We start from the raw sequence: 18303 nt of genomic DNA, 5'->3' as shown, positions 1-18303 counted from the left end.
GAGGCCAGACACACAGTCACATATTTTATGATTCCATTTATATGAAATGTCCAGATTAGGCAAAATGTTAAATTTTGTGGGTTTTTTGGTTTGTTTTGTGGTTTGGGGAAGTTTGGTTTTCTTTCTTTCTTTTTTTTTTTGGCCGCTGTGTGCAGCAGGTTGATATGGCATCTCCGTTCTGGGATTTAACTCAGGCTGCATTGGTGAAAGCACCAAATCCTAACCTCTAGGCAACCAGGAAACTCCCTTTGCTGTTTTAAAATTTCTTCTTCCTCAAACGTTTACTTAGTGTTTATTATAAGTGACATATATATGTGTGTGTGTATGTATGCATATATATACATACATATGTGTGTGTGTGTATATATAGTCACACACACATGTATGTATATTTATATATATAGTTCATCCTTGAACAACTTGAAGGTTAGGGATGCTGACCTTCTGGGCAGTTGAAAATCTAAGTATAACTTTACAGTTGGCCTCCCATCTCCAAATTTCAGTATTTACAGGTTCAGTCAACCACTGAATGTGTAGTGTTATAGTATGTATTTATTGGAAAAGATCCTTGTATAAGTAGACCCATGCAGTTCAAACCCATACTGTTCAGTGGTCTACTGTACATATGAATTCACATAGACATATTAAAAACACACGTCAGGTTCTGTTGTAAGTATTCAAAATACAAAGTTAATGTAATCGTTATTCTCAAGAAATTTAGAATCTAGTGGGGGAAGGGGAGAAAGTGTGATAATTATCTAATAAAACAAGAGGAAATAAACTTACTGCCTATTAGAAAATTTTTAAAGACTTCTTAGAGGAAATGAAAATTGAGCTAAATCCTGAAGGTTAGAATAGATGCTTAATCAGATAGTGTTTTGGGTAAGAGAGGATGTTAAAAACTGGGAACATCATTTGGAATTAAAGTAGGCAGAGTGGAGCCATTATAGGATTAGAAGCTTGGGGATACTTTAGAAAGATAGTAGTATTCCCAAGTGGGGATAAAAGGCTTTATGGGGGATGAATGTGTCTGGGAGCAGTTGGAGTTAGGGAGAGGGATAGAAAGCCGTTGGCAGAAATTCAGGCAAGAAATTAGAGGCCCAGAGGGCTGGATGGGATGAAGATAGAATGCATAGGACATGGTGACTTGGAAACTGATTAATTTCGAGTAAGAAGTGGGAACAACTGTAAAGGGCTTATGAGATTTCTTGCCTAGGTGCTGGTCTGTATTTTATAGCAGTTGCTTCGGTTGCTTTGTTTGGATTATTTTGTAGAAGATATGCCTAGTTTTTATGCACTTATAGTTTTCTTGTTTACCTCTATTTCAGGTAGATCTTTTGCGAGCAGGAGAAGTTCCTAAACCTTTTCCAACACATTTTAAAGATTTGTGGGACAACAAGCATGTTAAGATGCCTTGTTCAGAACAAAACTTATACCCAGTGGAAGATGAGGTGAGAATAAAACTGATGTTCTTTTAATTCTTTTAGTCTCTGAAAAATATTTTAATACTTGCTGTTGGACTCCTGATTCTATAATGTAAAAAATCTGGGAGTAATTTCCTCATGTTTTCCTTTTCCTTAAAGAATGGTGAGCGAACTGCAGGGAGCCGGTGGGAGCTCATTCAAACTGCACTTCTCAACAAATTCACTCGACCCCAAAACCTGAAGGTATGTTTTTTTGCTCTTCTTGTTTTTTTTACATGTAGTTCTTATGGATGGGCTCTGGTCTCCTTCCTCAGAGACATTTTTTGATCTTTAATAGACATATAAATAACAGCATTATTTATATGCGAAGTACCTGCTTCCTGAGGAACTCTCTTTAGAGACATTCTTGGGTTTCCACTCCATCACTGAGAAATGAGTAGAAGAATTGGGAGTTGTAAATGACTTGCCTGGAGCCACGCAGAATAATTTGGAGAACCAGGAATAAGACCTCTGTTTCTTGATTCCCCCATGCAATTTCCTTCAGTCCTAGCTTCTCTTTTATTTTTGTTTTAGAATGAGCATACTTCTGAGATGCCTTTAAAAGTAAATTAGGGAAGAATTATGACTTCAGCAGTATTTGCCCAAAGGGAAGCTGGTTTCCTAATGATTAAAGTATACATTAAACATTCTGTTTTTTATTGCTCTTAATGTAGCTTCTAGCAGTTTCATAATTTATTTATTAATCTTATTTTTTGGCAAGATTTTGATTTCTTAAAAAAATTTAAGATTGTAGGGACAACCATTAGATTTTTTTTTCTAATATTTAAAATATGAGTGAATAAATGTTTATCTTTGGTAATATAGCCTTATGTAAACTTTTAAAGTTTTTGTAACTGTCAACTAACAGATTTTTTTTATACTTCTGTGAGAATGTGTTTCATTTTCTTTGAGAAACTAAATTTGTCATGTATAGTTTCTCAGGTTTTTATACTGTTTTCCCATTTATACTTACAAATTATTCTTTAAAAAGAGCTTTTCTGCAGCTCTTTTTTCATAACGTGGAAAACATTGCTATGTTGTCCCATAATGTATTTTGAAAATTTCATTTCTTGGGACAGTATTTCTCAATTTTGAAGTGCACCCCTTGAATAGGAGAAATTCTCAGGGTTTGCCAGATTTTACTTATTTTTAATATAATGTTAGTTACATATGTACAGACATAGAACTAAATATAAACTATAATTATCCAGCATATCAATTTGATTTTTTCCATTTTAAATTATGAACCATTGTTTATGTTCATTATCACAATGAAAGCAATTTGTAATCAATATTCCTTTTTTGTACAGAAGTTTTTAAACCACTGATCTAAGCCCCATAATACTATGCTGAGAAACATTTAAAAAATTCTGTATAAAAGAAAAATTCTTCCTTTTTTATTTTTTATTTTTATTTTTTTGCATTCGCAGCATATGGAGGTTCCCACGCTACGAGTCAAATTGGAACTATAGCTGCCGGATCCAAAGCTGTGTCTGCAACCTACACCATAGATCACGGCAATGCCGGATCCTTAACCCCCTGAGTGGGTCCAGGGATCGAACCACAACCTCATGGTTCTTAGTTGGATTCGTTCCCTCTGCACCACAATGGGAACTTCCTCTTCTTTTTTTTATTTACTACTTTTCTTACTAATCACAAACAGTGGATGTTGGTAGAGGCAAAGATGGGATTTACATGCACAACATCTGCTTGCAGGTAAATGATAGTGACCACTTTGGTCCAGGTTCTTTAGAATTTGACATTCCTATACTGCAGTGTATCTTAGGATGGCTCAATCTTTCCACCATCTTTATCTAATTAAAGTACCAGGAGTTCCCATCATGGCTCAATGGGTTAAAAACCTGATAGTATCCGTGAGGATGTTGGTTCAATCCCTGACCTCTCTCAGTGGGTTAAGGATCCAGTGCTGCCATGAACTGTGGTGTAGGTCATAGATGCAGCTTAGATCCCTTGTTGCTGTGGCCTAGGCTGGCATCTGCAGCTCCAGTTCAGCCCGTAGCCTGGAAACTTCCATATGCTACGGGTGTGGCCCTTAAAAAAAAAAAAGGAAAAAAAAATACCAGCTTTCATTCCTACATGTGTTGTTTTTATGGGCCTTTGTGTTCATTCCAAAATTACAATTATAAATGCACAAACACAAGCAGGCCACCGAAGAATACTATCCATACTCCATTTGAGAAATATTGTCTTAGGGCCTTTATGACCTTAAAAACAAAATTATTTAAGGATTTTCATATTTTTTTCTTTAAGTGCAAACACAAAATAATCATTGCTATTCACCTCATTTAGCAATTCCATGGTGCTCCATGATTACTTTAGGAAGGGGTAATTGCTGTAATCCGAATTTCCCTTTCTCGTTTATTTTTATGGGAGATTCAACAAAACAGAATAACCCATCGAGATTTTCTTCTGTCTGCTTATGATAATTGTTTCCTTTGCTGAAAGAACAGTATGAGAGGGAGGGGGAATGATTAAATCCCTCTTATTGAATATAGTAATCTTTTTGTTGTTTTTATGGCATTCAATGTTGAATTAAAAGGGATTAGAAATGTTTAAGTTTTAAAAGGCGGTATCTTCAACAGTTGATTTACATTGTAATATTTCTATAATGTGTCTACTAATTTGCAAAGAATGGGCTTCTTTATGCTTTAACGAATTGTGCTTATTATGAATTATGAACTAAATAAACCTCATTCAGTAGTTGATAGCTCATATAGAGTAGCATCCAGGTTTTCTAGTGATAGTGATAAGTCTATGTCATGGTAGACTGCTTCTGAGATTTGAAGACTGAAGTAAGAGTAAATATTAGTTACAGGTTAAAGCTAATTCTAAAGCCTCATTAAAGAATTAGAGTGTAAATGCTACTTAAAATGTTTTTCTTTGCTAACTTTGAGGAATAATCTACGTGTAAGAAAGTGCATCCTTTTAAAGAATGCAATTTGATAAGGTTTGACATTTGCGTATACCTGAACCCCCCACTACAATCAGGGTACAGACTATTCCTGTCACATACACCTCTTACTTTTTGGCAGTCAATTTCCTCATTCTGTACTGGCCTCTGGCACGTATTGATCTGCTTTTAGTTTACGTTTTACATGAATAGAATCTCATAGAATGTATGCTAGTGTGTCTGACTTCTCTCACTTCCATGGAGACTTTTGAGTTTCATCTGTGTTGTTGAGTGTATCACTTGTTTTTTCCAGTGTATGCATTGTTTGTCCATTCACCTGTTATGAACATTGCTGTTTAATATTTTGTGTGAGGTCTTAAAATCAGATACCAGTAATGAGGGGAAAAAATCCTTAAAATCTTTTCTTTCTTAATGGGAAATTTAGTATTATGGCTGTGAGAGAAAGATAAAAGCTTTTTCTTACAGCTCGAATTCAACCCCTAGCCTGGGAACTTCCATATGCCATGGATGCAGTCCTAAGAAGCAAAAATAAATGAATAAATAGTAGTTCTTTCTGCGTAACAAATGGCTTGTCTTATGCATCCTCCACTAACCAAGTAGAAAGTAATGCCTCTTCATTTAGTTAAACATTACCCCAGTAGATGGCGCACTAGTTTAACTTTTTACAAAAATATGTGATTTACGTGCCCTTCCGGAGTGTGGGGGAGACAACCATTTATATGTAGCTTATAAACATAGTGATAATAAAGGAAAAAAAAAACTATTTTAGGCTTTAAGTCGGTGCGTCTCAGTCCTTTTTCCATTTATTGCCCTTTTCCCCATGGAGCCTTTTTAGATACTTTTTTCCTGATTTACTGTCCTCATGAAATCATAATCCTAATACACAGAATATCTGTATATATAGTGTGACCCTATTGAGGGCCAAAAGTCAGTATAATATTTACTTTTTTAAAATCCCTCCAAATCCAATATTTGTTTGCTTGGATTATATCACCTCTGCCTAGAATGCATGTTTTAGAGTATGTTTATTTATGTATTACTTGACTTTTCTAATCTCATTTTTTTCTTAAGTGAATAGTAAATTAGTATGCATTCTGTTTGTTCATGGCTACTGATGTGGAGTAGCAAATTGTAGGAGGAGACTTGTCCAACATTAAGAAGAATATTGGAGGAGTTCCCATCATGGCTCAGTGGTTAATGAATCCGACCAGGAACCATGAAGTTGCGGGTTTGATCCCTGGCCTTGTTCAGTGGGTTAAAGACCCGCGTTCCCATGAGCTGTGGTGTAGGTCACAGACGCAGCTCGGATCTGGCATTGCTGTGGCTCTGGTGTAGGCTGGCAGCTACAGCTCTGATTAGACCCCTAGCCTGGGGGAACCTCCATATGCCGTGGGAGCAGCCCTAGAAAAGGCAAAAAAAAAAAGAAGAAGAATATTGGAAATAGTTTATATTAGAAGTAGACAGGCTCTTCATGGGTAATTCACTTGACTAGATCATGAAGTTTTGTTTATGTTTTTTCCATAGGATGCTATTCTGAAATACAATGTGGCATATTCTAAGAAATGGGACTTTACAGCTCTGGTTGATTTCTGGGATAAGGTAAAAGTATGCTTATTTCTTTAACTATGAAACTAATATGACAACTCTGATGGAAAAGCTTGAGAAAAATACCCATAATTCTGTCACACTGACACAGTTATCATCTTTTATTTTGGTGAGAAGTTTTCCTGTCATTTTATATGCATGTTTTAGGATCTAATTTTGATTTTTGCTTTATTCTGTCATAACAAGTTTTTTCTCTTGTACCATTTTCAGTATTATCAGATGGCTACATAATATCTCATGACTAGATTTGAGAATTTGATGAGTCACATATTCTCAAATATCTAGGTTGCATCCAGTTTTACTCTGTTCTCAATTTCACTGCCGTAGCATCTTTGTATATATGTGTGTATAAATACATGTGTGTATAAGTATATATGTGTGTATAAACATGTATATGTATATATATGTTTTTCCAAATTCAGTATTTTTTTTAGGTGGTTCCCAGAAGTTAGATGACTAGGTCAAAGGCACAAAGCTTTTATGGCTCTGGACTTATGCTGTAAAATCATTTTTCTACAGGGCATTGTTGCATTTAGCATGCTATCAGCAATGGGTAAGAATACTGCTTTCATAGTACTGTTCAAGAGTGGGAATCATCCGTTTAGAAAAACTGGCAGTATACCTTTTTATTGTTAAAAACATTTTATTTTGAAATAATGATTAGATTCACAAGAAATTGCAAAGAAATGTATAAGGAAGGTCTCATTAGCTCTTCATCCCATCTTCCCCAGTATTGATTGGTTAAATGAATATAATTCAATATCAAAACCAGGAAATTGACACAAGACTGTTTTGATTTTACCAGTTCATATCTGTAGTTATTCGTGTGCACAGTTATATAATTGTAGTTTCATATAACTACCACTGCAATCAAGATGCAGGACTATTCCATCACCACAGTGCTCATTTGTACTGCCCATTATAGCCACATCAACTCCTTCCTAACTTCTGACAACCACTGATCTGTTGTCCATCTGCATAATTTTGTTATTTCGAAAAGGTTATAGTTTGTAACCTTTTCAAATTGCCTTTTCTATATTCCCCTTGAATCCACCAATATTTGATTCCTTTTTATTGCTAAGTAGTATTCTGTGATATAGATGTATAATAATGTGTTTAATCATAGATGCATTTTGGGACATTTGGGTTTTTTCCAGTTTTGGGCTGTTAAAACTAAAGCTGCTATGAACTTTCACCTATATATATATATATATTTTTTTTTTTTGCATAAACGTAAGAGGAATTCCTGAGAGTGCGACTGTTAAATTGTTTAAGTGTATTTTTAGTTTTAGAAGAAACTGTCAGTATGCTTTTGCTAGGTAAGTAAGCCCCCCCAAGAAAGATACTTTCATATACAATCTATTTAAAAAAAGTTTTTGGAGTTCACTTATGGTACAGTGGGTTAGGGATCTGGTGTTATTACTGTGGTGGCTTGGGTCCCTGCTGTGGCATGGTTTGTCCCTGGCCTTGGAATTTCCACTTGTCGAGGATGTGACCAAAAAGGAACTGCTTTTGTAATTTGATTTTTCAGCCCTCCATTTTAGTTATCCATCTTATATATGTTTTGTTAATAATAGAAACAAAGTAATTTTTGAAATGGAAATATTTGAAATAGTTTCAGTATTACACAATTTTAACTTAATAGAGAATAATTATTGAACTTGAAAAATATCCAAATTTTTTTCTTTATTGGAGTCTTTCCCTTCTTTGGTTTTTTTTTTTTTTTCTTCAGATAAAGAACTCTGTGAGATAAGTTGATAATTGTTATTTCTATCATAAATGAGTAGTTAAAACTCTCTTGGCCCAAGTGATATAGTTTGGCCCTGGTAGGACTTTGTAACCCAGTCAGTGTTTTTTCCACTATTGCCTGCAATCACAATCTTACGTCCATCTGCACACACCCTCCCTTCCTACTTGCTGCTCATTTTCTCTGTAACAAGAGACTGATATTTCCCCTTACTCCACTTTTCTCTGTTGGAATTCTGTCTCTCCAGACATAATCTTCCTGTCCACTCCTTCCAAAATGATATGACACTTCTCTTTGAATTTCTATGGCAAATTTTAAAATTTATCTGGCGGCCGTCCCTCTGTTTGCCTTGCTTTTTTCTTGACAAAATGTTGACATCTTCTGATACATCAAAAGTATCTTTGGGCAGACTATCTTTCTTACCTTTGGGTTTCCTGTAGCATCTGTGTAATGCCTTCTTTAGCATGAGTGCCCTGGTAAGTAACTGTGAGCTGAATTTCAACAGAAGAAAACCAATATGACCACCTGATCATGGTTACCAAGGTCAGGAGAATATTATCTAAAAATAACAGTTCGACTTAATAAAAATTGTTGCATTTCTGATTCTTTCTCTCCCTGCCCATGTACACCTCCAAATGTAATAGATTCTTCCTTCTCTGAGCATTTTTAGCTAAGGATGTTTCGGTGTTTTCATTAGTTCATTTGCTATGATGATGCTGTACTGAGCATCTGTCTGTCCTCGAGGACTGCTGGTGGTGATCTAAAAGAGAGTTGTTGGTTAATTACATGGTCAGAAATAAAACATTAAGATTATTGTGAATCCTTATTTGGATTACAAAGAAGGAAGAGCCTAAAAATGTGAAAAATGTAATAGACAGTGGTATAAATAATACTACTACTCCCTTTTTTCCAGAAATGTTTTATTTCACAAAGTATTAGTGAGGCAGCATGACGTAAGCAGTAGCTTGCAGGTTTATCATGTATCTGAATGCAGGAGAGTTTATTAAAACAGATTGCTGCCCACTATCCTCTCCCAAGTTTCTGATTCAGTGGGTCTGAGATAAAACCTGAGACTTTGCATTTCTAGTAGGCTCCTAGATTGTGTTGCTGTTACTGGTTCAGAGAATGTGCTTTGAGAACTTCTAGTGGAGAAAAGAGCATAGAATTAATTAGAAATGAGAATCATGAGTTCTTTGCCTCAACTCTCTGTAACCTTGGGTAAGGCACCTGACCTCAGCATTAGGTAAAATTAAAATTGACAAAATAACCACTTTATCCATTTTTTTGTTTTGTTTTTTTAGGGCCACACCTGTGGCATATGGAATTTCCCAGGCTAAGGGTCAAATTGGAACTGTAGCTGCCGGTCTGTGCCACAGCCACAGCAATACAGGATCTGAACCGCCTCTGTGAGCTACACCACAGCTCATGGCAACGCCAGATCCTTAAATCTTTGAGTGAGGCGTCCTCATGGATGCTAGTCAGAGTCAGCATGGATGCTAGTCAGAGTCATTTCTGCTGAGCCACAATGGGAACTCCCCACTTTATCCATCTTAATGGCATGTTTTAAGGATCTAACTAACCAGTGTATCTTAAATCACTTTTAAAATTCTGGAGTAATAATCAATATGTTGCTACTTTCTTACCTCTGAAAACAGTTTGTTTTGCCTCTTAAAAAAAGTTGTTTTCCATCATTAACCTATCTGAATTATAGAAAACTTGGAAAATATAGGAAATAAGACAATAAAAATTACTCAGGATTTTGCTACCTGGAACAATCACTCTTAACATTTAAAAAAGGTAATTCTAGACAATGAGGTCCTATTTTATAGCACAGGGAACTATGTTCTATATCCTAGAATAAACTATAATGGAAAAGAATAAGAAAAAGAATATATGTATATATATGCATATATGTATACATATATATATATATATATATATATATATATATATATATATCTGAGTCTCTTTGCTATACACCAGAAGCTAACACTGCATTGTAAATCACTATACATCAATTTAAAAAAAAAACAAAAAATTTAAGAAAACTAAAAAAAAAAAAAAGAAAACCCCAAAACCCCTAAAAATGTAGTTCTAGCCACTTACACATATTGAATGTGTATTTTTAAAAGTGTTACTTTTTTTTTTGTCTTTTTATAGCTGCTTCCAGGGCATATGGAAATTCCCAGGCTAGGGGTCAGTCAGCGCTGTAGCTGCTAGCATACGCCACAGCCACAACAACATAGGATCCAAGCTGTGTCTGCGACCTACACTGCAGCCCATGGCAATACCAAATCCTTAACCCACTGAGCCAGGCCAGGGATCGAACCTGTGTCCTCATGGATACTATCAGATTCATTTCTGCTGAGCCATGATGGGAACTCCAAGTGTTACTATTTTATAATGAATATGAATATTCATATCCTGGCACCTGAATATTTTGTGTCATTGTTATTTCCTCAGATTAGTTTCCTAGGAATATATTATTGGATCAGAAGGTATGTCGGTTTTGAGGCCTTTGATACAAGTTGCCAACATACCTTCCTAGTATGTTGTGCCAGTTTTCAGTAGGGTGTGTTAGTCCTACATCATCAGGTTGTCCTCGTGTATTTACTTTCCAAGTGTGGTAATACATAAAGCACGCTGTACAGAGTCATCTGCAGAGTCAGGGCTTCATTTGTTTAAGTTTGTTGCCTAAGAAAGTATGCCTAGCAGATATAAATCCTCTTGGAAAAGCAAATCGTGGCTAGAATAAAGTAATTTTCTAGCATCTATAGTTTGGGATATGAGAGTTCTCCAATTTAAATGACATTACTTCTCAGACTGAATAAGTACTTTTACTAACAAAATGTGGGATTTATAATAACAATTATAAATTTGAAATTACTTTCTTTCACAGTTTGAGATAATTTTTCTCCTGGGTATATCCTCCATATAGTACATTTTTTCACAGACCTAAAGAAATGTGTTTAGCACATTTATTAGCATTTATTGAAGATGTGTACTAGAAAGAATATATTATTAAATTTAATCCTCAGATACTCTTGTGAGGTGTAGGTAGCAATTCATTTTACAGGAGAAAATAGATTTAGAGAGGTTAAGTAACTTGTTCAACATTATACAGATATTAAATGAATGAATCTAGATCTGAGCACAAAATAGGTACAGTCATTGAATACATGAAGGAATGTTAGGCTCCAGAATCTGTATTCTTTTTATTGTAGTGATACTTATCCTTTAAAAAACAATGAACCCTTTTATATAAGGCATTGTTCTATGAAAGGTAGATAATTGATTGACTGTCTTATCCTCAGAGCACAGAGGCCACTGGACAGGTCCATAGATGACTATAATAATTAGGCAACATTCTATAAAAAATGTTGTAGTAGAGTTTAGTGGGTCATGGAAGGGCAAAAGAGTTTTGTGTTAGTGGGCACATGTTATAGAGGACTAGTATTTGAGTGGTAAAGTGTAAAATGTATAGAGGAAAAATAGTTAAAGGAAATATATGACACAAATATCCTGTTAAATGAACTGACTTCTTTCACTTAGCACAATGTTTGCAAGGTATATCCATGTTTTGGCACATAACAATACTTTGTACCTTTTTAGTACAAAAATGCTGTGTAGTATTCCACTGTATGAACATACCACATGTTGTGTTTCTATTCATCAGTGGATGAAAATTTGAGTTGTTTCCACTTTTTTGCTGTTATCAGTAATGTTTCTATTAACGTTCATGTACAGGTTTTTGTGTGGGCATATGTTTTCCGTTTTCATTGGTATATGTACCTGGGAACTGCTGGGTTATGTGGGAACTCTTTGCTTAATATTTTACGGAACATCACACTGTTTTCCAAAGTGGCTGGATCACTTGACAGCCTACCAGCAATGCATAAGGGTTCCAGTTTCTCCTCTTCCTCACTTACTGGTGTGTGTCCTTTGGCTTTTAGCCATTTCACTTGGTTTGAAGTCGTAGCTCATTGTGGTTTGATTTGTATTTCTTTAATGGCTAATGATGTTGAGCATCTTATGTGCTTATTGGCCATTTGCTTTTGAGAAGTATCTATTCAAATCCTTTGCCCTTTTAAAAATCTGGGTTGCATGTCTTTTTGTTGTTGACTTGTGTGTGTCAATTTTTGCAACCACTGCTGTGTCCTTTAACCCACTGCATCAGGCCAGGGATCAAACCCACACCTCCACCATGACCTGAGCTGCTTAACCCTCTGTGCCACAGCAGGAACTCCTCAGCAACCATTCTATCCCTATTGAATTATCTTGGCACCCTTTAGAAACCAGTTGACCATGTGGAGTTCCTGCTGCGATGGAACAGAATCAGTGATGTGTCTGCAGCACCAGGACGCAGGTTTAGTCCCTGGCTGGGCACAGTGGGTTAGAGTATTCAGCCATTGTAGTATAGGTTGACACTACAGCTGGAATCTGACCCCTGGCCCAGGAAGCCCATGTACCATGGGGCATCCAAAAAAGAAAAAAGAAAGAAAGAAAAAAAAATTGACCATAAATGTGAGGGTTTATTTCTGGCCTCTCAATGCTATTCTGTTGATCTGTGTCTGACTTATGTTATCACCACACAGTCTTATTTACTATAGCTTTGTAGTAAATTTTTATTTTTTTGGGACTGCACCTGTAGCATGCGGCAGTTCCTGGGCCATGGATCAAACCCAAGCCACAGCGGTGACCCAAGCTGCTACAGCGACAATGCCCGGATCCTTAACCCACTGCACCCTAAGAGAACTCTGCTTTGTAGTAAGTTTTATTTTATTTTATTTTTTAATTTTTTTTCGCCTTTTTAGGGCCATACCTACAGCATATGGAGATTTCCAGGCTACTGGTCGAATTGGGACTGTAGCCACTGACCTATGATGCAGCCACAGCAATGCCAGATCTGAACCGGTCTGTGACTTACACTACAGCTCATGGCAATGCCAGATCCTTAACCCACTGAGCGAGGCCAGGAATCGAACCTGCATACTTGTGTATCCTAGTCAGATTCTTTTTGCTGAGCCACAATGGGAACTCCATGTAGTAAGTTAAATTGGGAAATATGAGTCCTCCAGCTTCGTTCTTTTTCTCATTTATTTTGGCAATTTTTTTTTTTTTTTGCATTTCCATGGGAATTTTAGGGTCAGCTTATTAATTTCTAAAAAGTGTTAGCCGTGAAGGGCAATTTTTATAATCATATTAATAGAATCCAAACTACTTCTGTATCTTGAGTTAGGACCAATAATTTCAGGGTTACCTTATCGAACTTTTGAACAATACCATGATTAAATGCAGGCATAAAGAAATGGATGCTTAGAATTCCCATTGTGGCTCAGCGATAATGAACCTGACTAGTATCCATGAGGATTTGAGTTCGATCCCTGGCCTCTGTTTAGTGGGTTAAGGATCTAGTGTTGCCATGAGCTGGTGTAGGTCACAGATGTGGCTCAGATCTGACTTAGCTGTGGCTGTGCTTCATGGCTGTATTGAAATATCTTTGTATCTAGGTGTCTTTTACTCTTAAAGAAATGTAATTTTTGATGAAATGAAAAGTTGACCAAACTGATAAAATCTTCCTTGTCACTTAAGTCATATCATATAGATAATCTGTTTGCATTTTGTAATTTTCTTGCCTTAAACTGGATGCAGTTGTTGACTTTGGTAAGAAGTAATGTTAAATTTGATGCCCTTTGATAGCAATAAAACATGCCATTGGTTAAAATCCCTCTGTCACCTTGCAATGAGATAGAGTAGTCAGTTTTTTCCTTCTTCTTAATCAGTCTACTCAGACAGGACCTTGTTCCCCCTTTATCTGGTGACCTTGCCCAGAAGCATTTCTGTATGAGTAATGTGTAACAAATTTTGGTGTGTTAAGTGTAGATCATAAATATAAGGTGATTACCAAGGTGCTGATGATAGTTTTACAGTTCTCTAGAGAGAAGAGTCATTGCATTTTTGACCTTCTGATTTTTATTTACTTTGTAAACATACAGGAAGGTTGGAGGAGTCCTCATCATTGTACCAAATGTTCGTTTCTCATTGTTTTTTTCAAGTCTTTGTCTCTAATTTTTGTTGTTCTATCTAGATATAAAAGTACATTTAAAATATTTTGTCATACATTGTAAAGCTATGTTACGTTGCTTTATTACTTCTAGTCTTAATGGTTATATAATAGTCAACCCAATTGATATATCATTTGCTCAGCCATTCCTGAGTTAGAGATTTAAGGAAATCTCTTTGTGTAAAGCAGGTCTAGAGAGTTAAGGATGTTCTTCCCTGTGACTGTTTGTTATTCTGTTGTTGTCACTATACTTGCCAATAAACCTTAGATGCTTGATACAGTTGTGTTTTTCTGTCCTTTACATCTCTTACTATAGAACCACCCCTCGCGGCCCACAGGGATAACGTTGCCCAGATTGCAGGGGTTGGTGAGAAGTAAGTATTAGACATACCTGTGAGTAGGATTGGAGGCAGAAAAGGAGATCTTTAGTGCAAGGGAAATAGTTGTTTGGCTAGGTTTCAAACTATAAATGAATTATATTAGCTTTGCATTACCTGTGTCCACATTTGCAAGGAAGAGTGCATCTTTAAAAAGGCTCTTAAATGTTGCTTATTAACAATATTAGGGAATCCTTTACTTAAATGTCACACCCAACTCTTTATGTCTTATTTTTTTAAGGAAAAAAAATTTAAATTTAAATTTAGCATCATATCACTTTCAATATTTTATAGTTAAGTTTATGTTGGGGCTATTAATATTTATCTCCTTAAAACCTTGCTTTGGCTAATTTTCTAATAGATTTTGTAACCCACACTACCTTAGAACAGGAGGTGTTAAATATCAACAGTCAATTAGTATGATTCCATGTTATAGTTATTACCTAAATGCTAGTGTCGAGTGCAAAAAATAAGAGACCCAGAATCCTGGTAATCCTGCTATGGTGAACATCTTTATTTAGGATGGAAATGATGCATATTGCCTAAGCTTTTTATGTTTTGTCAGAGCCCAGCAAAGATCATGGAGATCAATCTGTTATTTTGTAATTACAGTTAAATATTTAGGTACTACTGGGTCGAAATGGCCGTTATTTACTGTTTTTTGCATCGTGAATGCTAATATTGGTCTTCCTTACTGCCAGCTGTTGGAAATGCTAGGAACAAATAATCTGTGTTTTATGGCCCTCCTGTGTGGTGTTCCACAAAATTAAATTCAAACACTTCTATAATTTGTATTCTAAATGGATCGATATCCTTATTGCTGGCATTTTTCACAGGGAAGTTTAACAAGATGTCCCATATATTAGGAAAAGTTCTCTATTAATGCATTTTAGAAGTATTTTAAATACTTCCATTTTACAACACCCGTGGCACTATTGCTTTTCATTCTCATGAATTAACTTGTGAAATTTACGTAGCACATTAAGGCCAGAGTGATTGAAGAGGGGTCTGAGGGTGAGGTATGTTTAAGAGAGGTTACTTCTGTTTCTTGATCCTGGCTTCTATTTCTGGACTTGGATGGTAGCTAAAAAATGGATGTTTGCCTTATAATTATTCGGTATACCATGCATGTATATTTTGTGTACTTTTTGTATATATATTTCTCAGTATAAATGTCAATTCAACATAAAGAGCATTAAATTTGAAAATTGATTTCTATAGTAAATTTTTTCAGCAAATGGGTTAGTTGTTGAAAGGAACCCTAATGTTTGTTTGTTTGTTTATTTTTGCTTTTTAGGGCTGCACCTGCTGCATGTGGAGTTTCCCAGGCTAGGGGTCAAATCAGAGCTACAATTGCTGGCCCATGCCACAGCCACAGCAACGCAGGACCCCAGTCGCATCTGTTATTACACCACAGCTCATGGCAATGCCAGATCCTTAACCCACTGAGAGAGGCCAGGGATTGAACCCGCAACCTCACGGTTCCTAGTCAGATTCATTTCTGCTCCACTGCAATGGGAACTCCAGAAACCTAAAGTTTGTAATAACTGTTTCATCTTCCTCCCATGTTTTTTTTTTTTGGTCTGGAATAGAAAAGATAGGAATGAATAGGCCTCTTATTTCCTCACTTCTGTTAGTTTATCCATAAGGCTGCCGTAAATAACAAAATGAGAGGTTTTTGTTTGTTTGTATACATCTGTGGCTGCTAAAAGTGGAGAATGAGAAATAGGACTTTGAAAAATAAAAAAATGGAAATATTTAGACTTTAAATTGAAAAGTTTTGTAGGCTAGTAATAAATTCCTCATAGAAGTAAGTCACAATTAAAAAAAATAAAAACAGCTCGAAGTTTATACCTCGTCATACACACACAGTAAATTCTTTTTTTTTTTTTCTTTTCTTTTCTAGGGCCACACCTGCGGCATATGGAGGTTCCCAGGCTAGGGGTCCAATCGGATCTGTAGCCTCTGGCCTACACCAGAGCCACAGCAACGCAGGTCCTTAACCCACTGAGCAAGGCCAGGGATCGAACCTGAAACCTCATGGTTCCCAGTCGGATTCGTTAACCACTGAGCCATGATGGGAACTCCCACAGTAAATTCTTTATTGCAGTTTAGTAATTGTGCATCTTTTGCCTTTGCCATATTTATTAAAATATTGAGGATGTATTGTCCCATCTGCTTGTGCCCTATGACTTGTCAGAGAAAGGCTGTGTAAAGTCCCTTTCCCTATAAATAAGGGTGTATAAATATATCAGTAACAAACTTGCATTCTTGCTTATGTATTACTTAATTTTAAAAGATAAATGGGGAGTCCCTGTCGTGGCTCAGCGGAAACAAATCTGATAGTATCCATGAGGATGCAGGTTTGATCCCTGGCCTTGCTCAGGGGGTTAAGGATCCAGCATTGCCATGAGCTGTGGTGTAGGTCACAGATGTGGCTCGGGTCTAGTGTTGCTGTGGCTGGGTCGTAGGCTAGCGGTTACAGCTCTGATTGGACCCCTAGCCTGGGACCCTCCATACTGCTGTTGGTGTGGTTCTAAAAAAAAAAAAAAAAAAAAAAAAGATTAACGGGTTCTTAATGAGGTTCGAAAGACACGTGCTAAGTGGAACAATTATGCCTAAGACATCTTTTCCTTCAGAGTTCTTTATGTATCGTTTTTTGTTTGTTTGTTTGTTTTTTAATGGCTTCACCTACCACATTTGGAAGTTCCAGGACAGGGATTTAATCTGAGCCACAGCTGCAACCTACTCCTCAGCTGTAGCAATGCCAGATCCTTTAACCCACTGCACTGGGCCAGGGTTCGAACCCACACCTCCGTAGTGATCGGAGCCACTGCAGTCAGATTCTTAACCCACTGAATTACAGTGGGAAATCCTGTGTAGTTTTAAACTTAAAAAACAGGTACATCAGAACTCATTGTCCCTCAGATTAAGGTGTGTACTGTTATACTCATGTTTAAAATAACATTTTTAAACTTGTGACCTTGGGAAACCTTGAAAATAATCATTGTTGACAGAACAAAAGTAGAAATTTAGAGAAAACAGATGTAAGCTTGTGTTAAAATGGATTACCAAAAAGTCACCTCACACATATGAAGAAAGTAAGTTTTGACTCATATCTTTAATTATGGGATAAAAAGTTATAATATATTGAAGTTGTTAGACAGAAATCATAGCGTAAATCAGCTGTCATTAAATAGCATAAAATACAATAGTTGTATGTTTATGTGTCATTTGGGCATAATATGTGCATTCACATGTAAGTGGAATCTTTTCAGATTTCTCTGTTTTCTGGTATGTGACATACTACTATGGGCAGCTTATCTAATAATAATTGTAATTGAATGTCCTTAGCCCTTTTTTGTATATTAAAAATTTTAGAACGAAAATATTAGAGGACTTTTTTCCTTCTCTATTCTCTCGCACTCTCCGACCCCCTGACCTGATGGCAACAGAGTTGCTGTAAACATTTCATGGAACATTAGTGTTTTTTAAACTAGTTTTGGAAAAGCTGACATAAGACAACAGGTTGTTAACTACTGTTTCGTATCAGAACAAATTTCTTTAACCAATAACCAGTAAAGATTGTGGCCTTTCACAGTAGCCTTTTTTTTTCCGTAATGCAAAAATAAGTTTCAGAATATATACAAACACATTACTCCTTAGCTTCCAATTCCAAATTGAATTCTTCATAGCTAATCTATTTTCTGGACCTTTTTTCAGAGCTTAAAAGATTTAAAGTGTCCTTGTTATATTTGTCATAAAGAGCCTGTAGCAAATTCCTAATCAAATGAAAGCAGCCTTGAATGTTTCACAAGACTACAGCTAATGTCTTTATCCCTCTAGCTTTCAAACCTCTGATTTGGAGTTCAGTGGAAATTTAGCCTTTTTGGACTTCTTCCCTTAGTCTCTAGAATCAATAAGGTCTGCATTGCTTTACAGTTTGACTTGATTTAATTCATGAGAACTGTAGGAGCCAAAAGAGAGCTAATCACAGTCAACAAAATGTGGAACTTTAGACTTATGTGAAATATGTGGACTTTTCTCTCAGTTGTTGCATTGGAGCATATATTGAGGGTTTCACTCATGATTTATTTTAGAGCACATTTCATAGA

The 18303-nt window shown here is 36.1% G+C and overlaps 1 protein-coding gene across 3 annotated transcripts in view; it reads left to right on the top strand.

Annotated features, from left to right (window-relative positions):
- The window catches only part of PARG (poly(ADP-ribose) glycohydrolase), a 141728-nt gene that overhangs the window by 13035 nt on the left and 110390 nt on the right, over positions 1-18303 (top strand). For all 3 annotated transcript variants that reach the window (XM_047762746.1, XM_047762747.1, XM_047762745.1), the window contains exons 5-7: positions 1329-1451; positions 1584-1667; positions 5920-5994. In XM_047762746.1, the coding sequence (XP_047618702.1) occupies positions 1329-1451; positions 1584-1667; positions 5920-5994 (282 nt within the window). The remainder of the gene's footprint in view (positions 1-1328; positions 1452-1583; positions 1668-5919; positions 5995-18303) is intronic.

The sequence above is a fragment of the Phacochoerus africanus genome, chromosome 15 (genome assembly GCF_016906955.1).
Source record: "Phacochoerus africanus isolate WHEZ1 chromosome 15, ROS_Pafr_v1, whole genome shotgun sequence".
NCBI classification, from domain to species: domain Eukaryota; kingdom Metazoa; phylum Chordata; class Mammalia; order Artiodactyla; family Suidae; genus Phacochoerus; species Phacochoerus africanus.
The sequence above is the reverse complement of the archived record's forward strand: the minus strand, read 5'-3'. Positions and strand labels throughout refer to the sequence as shown.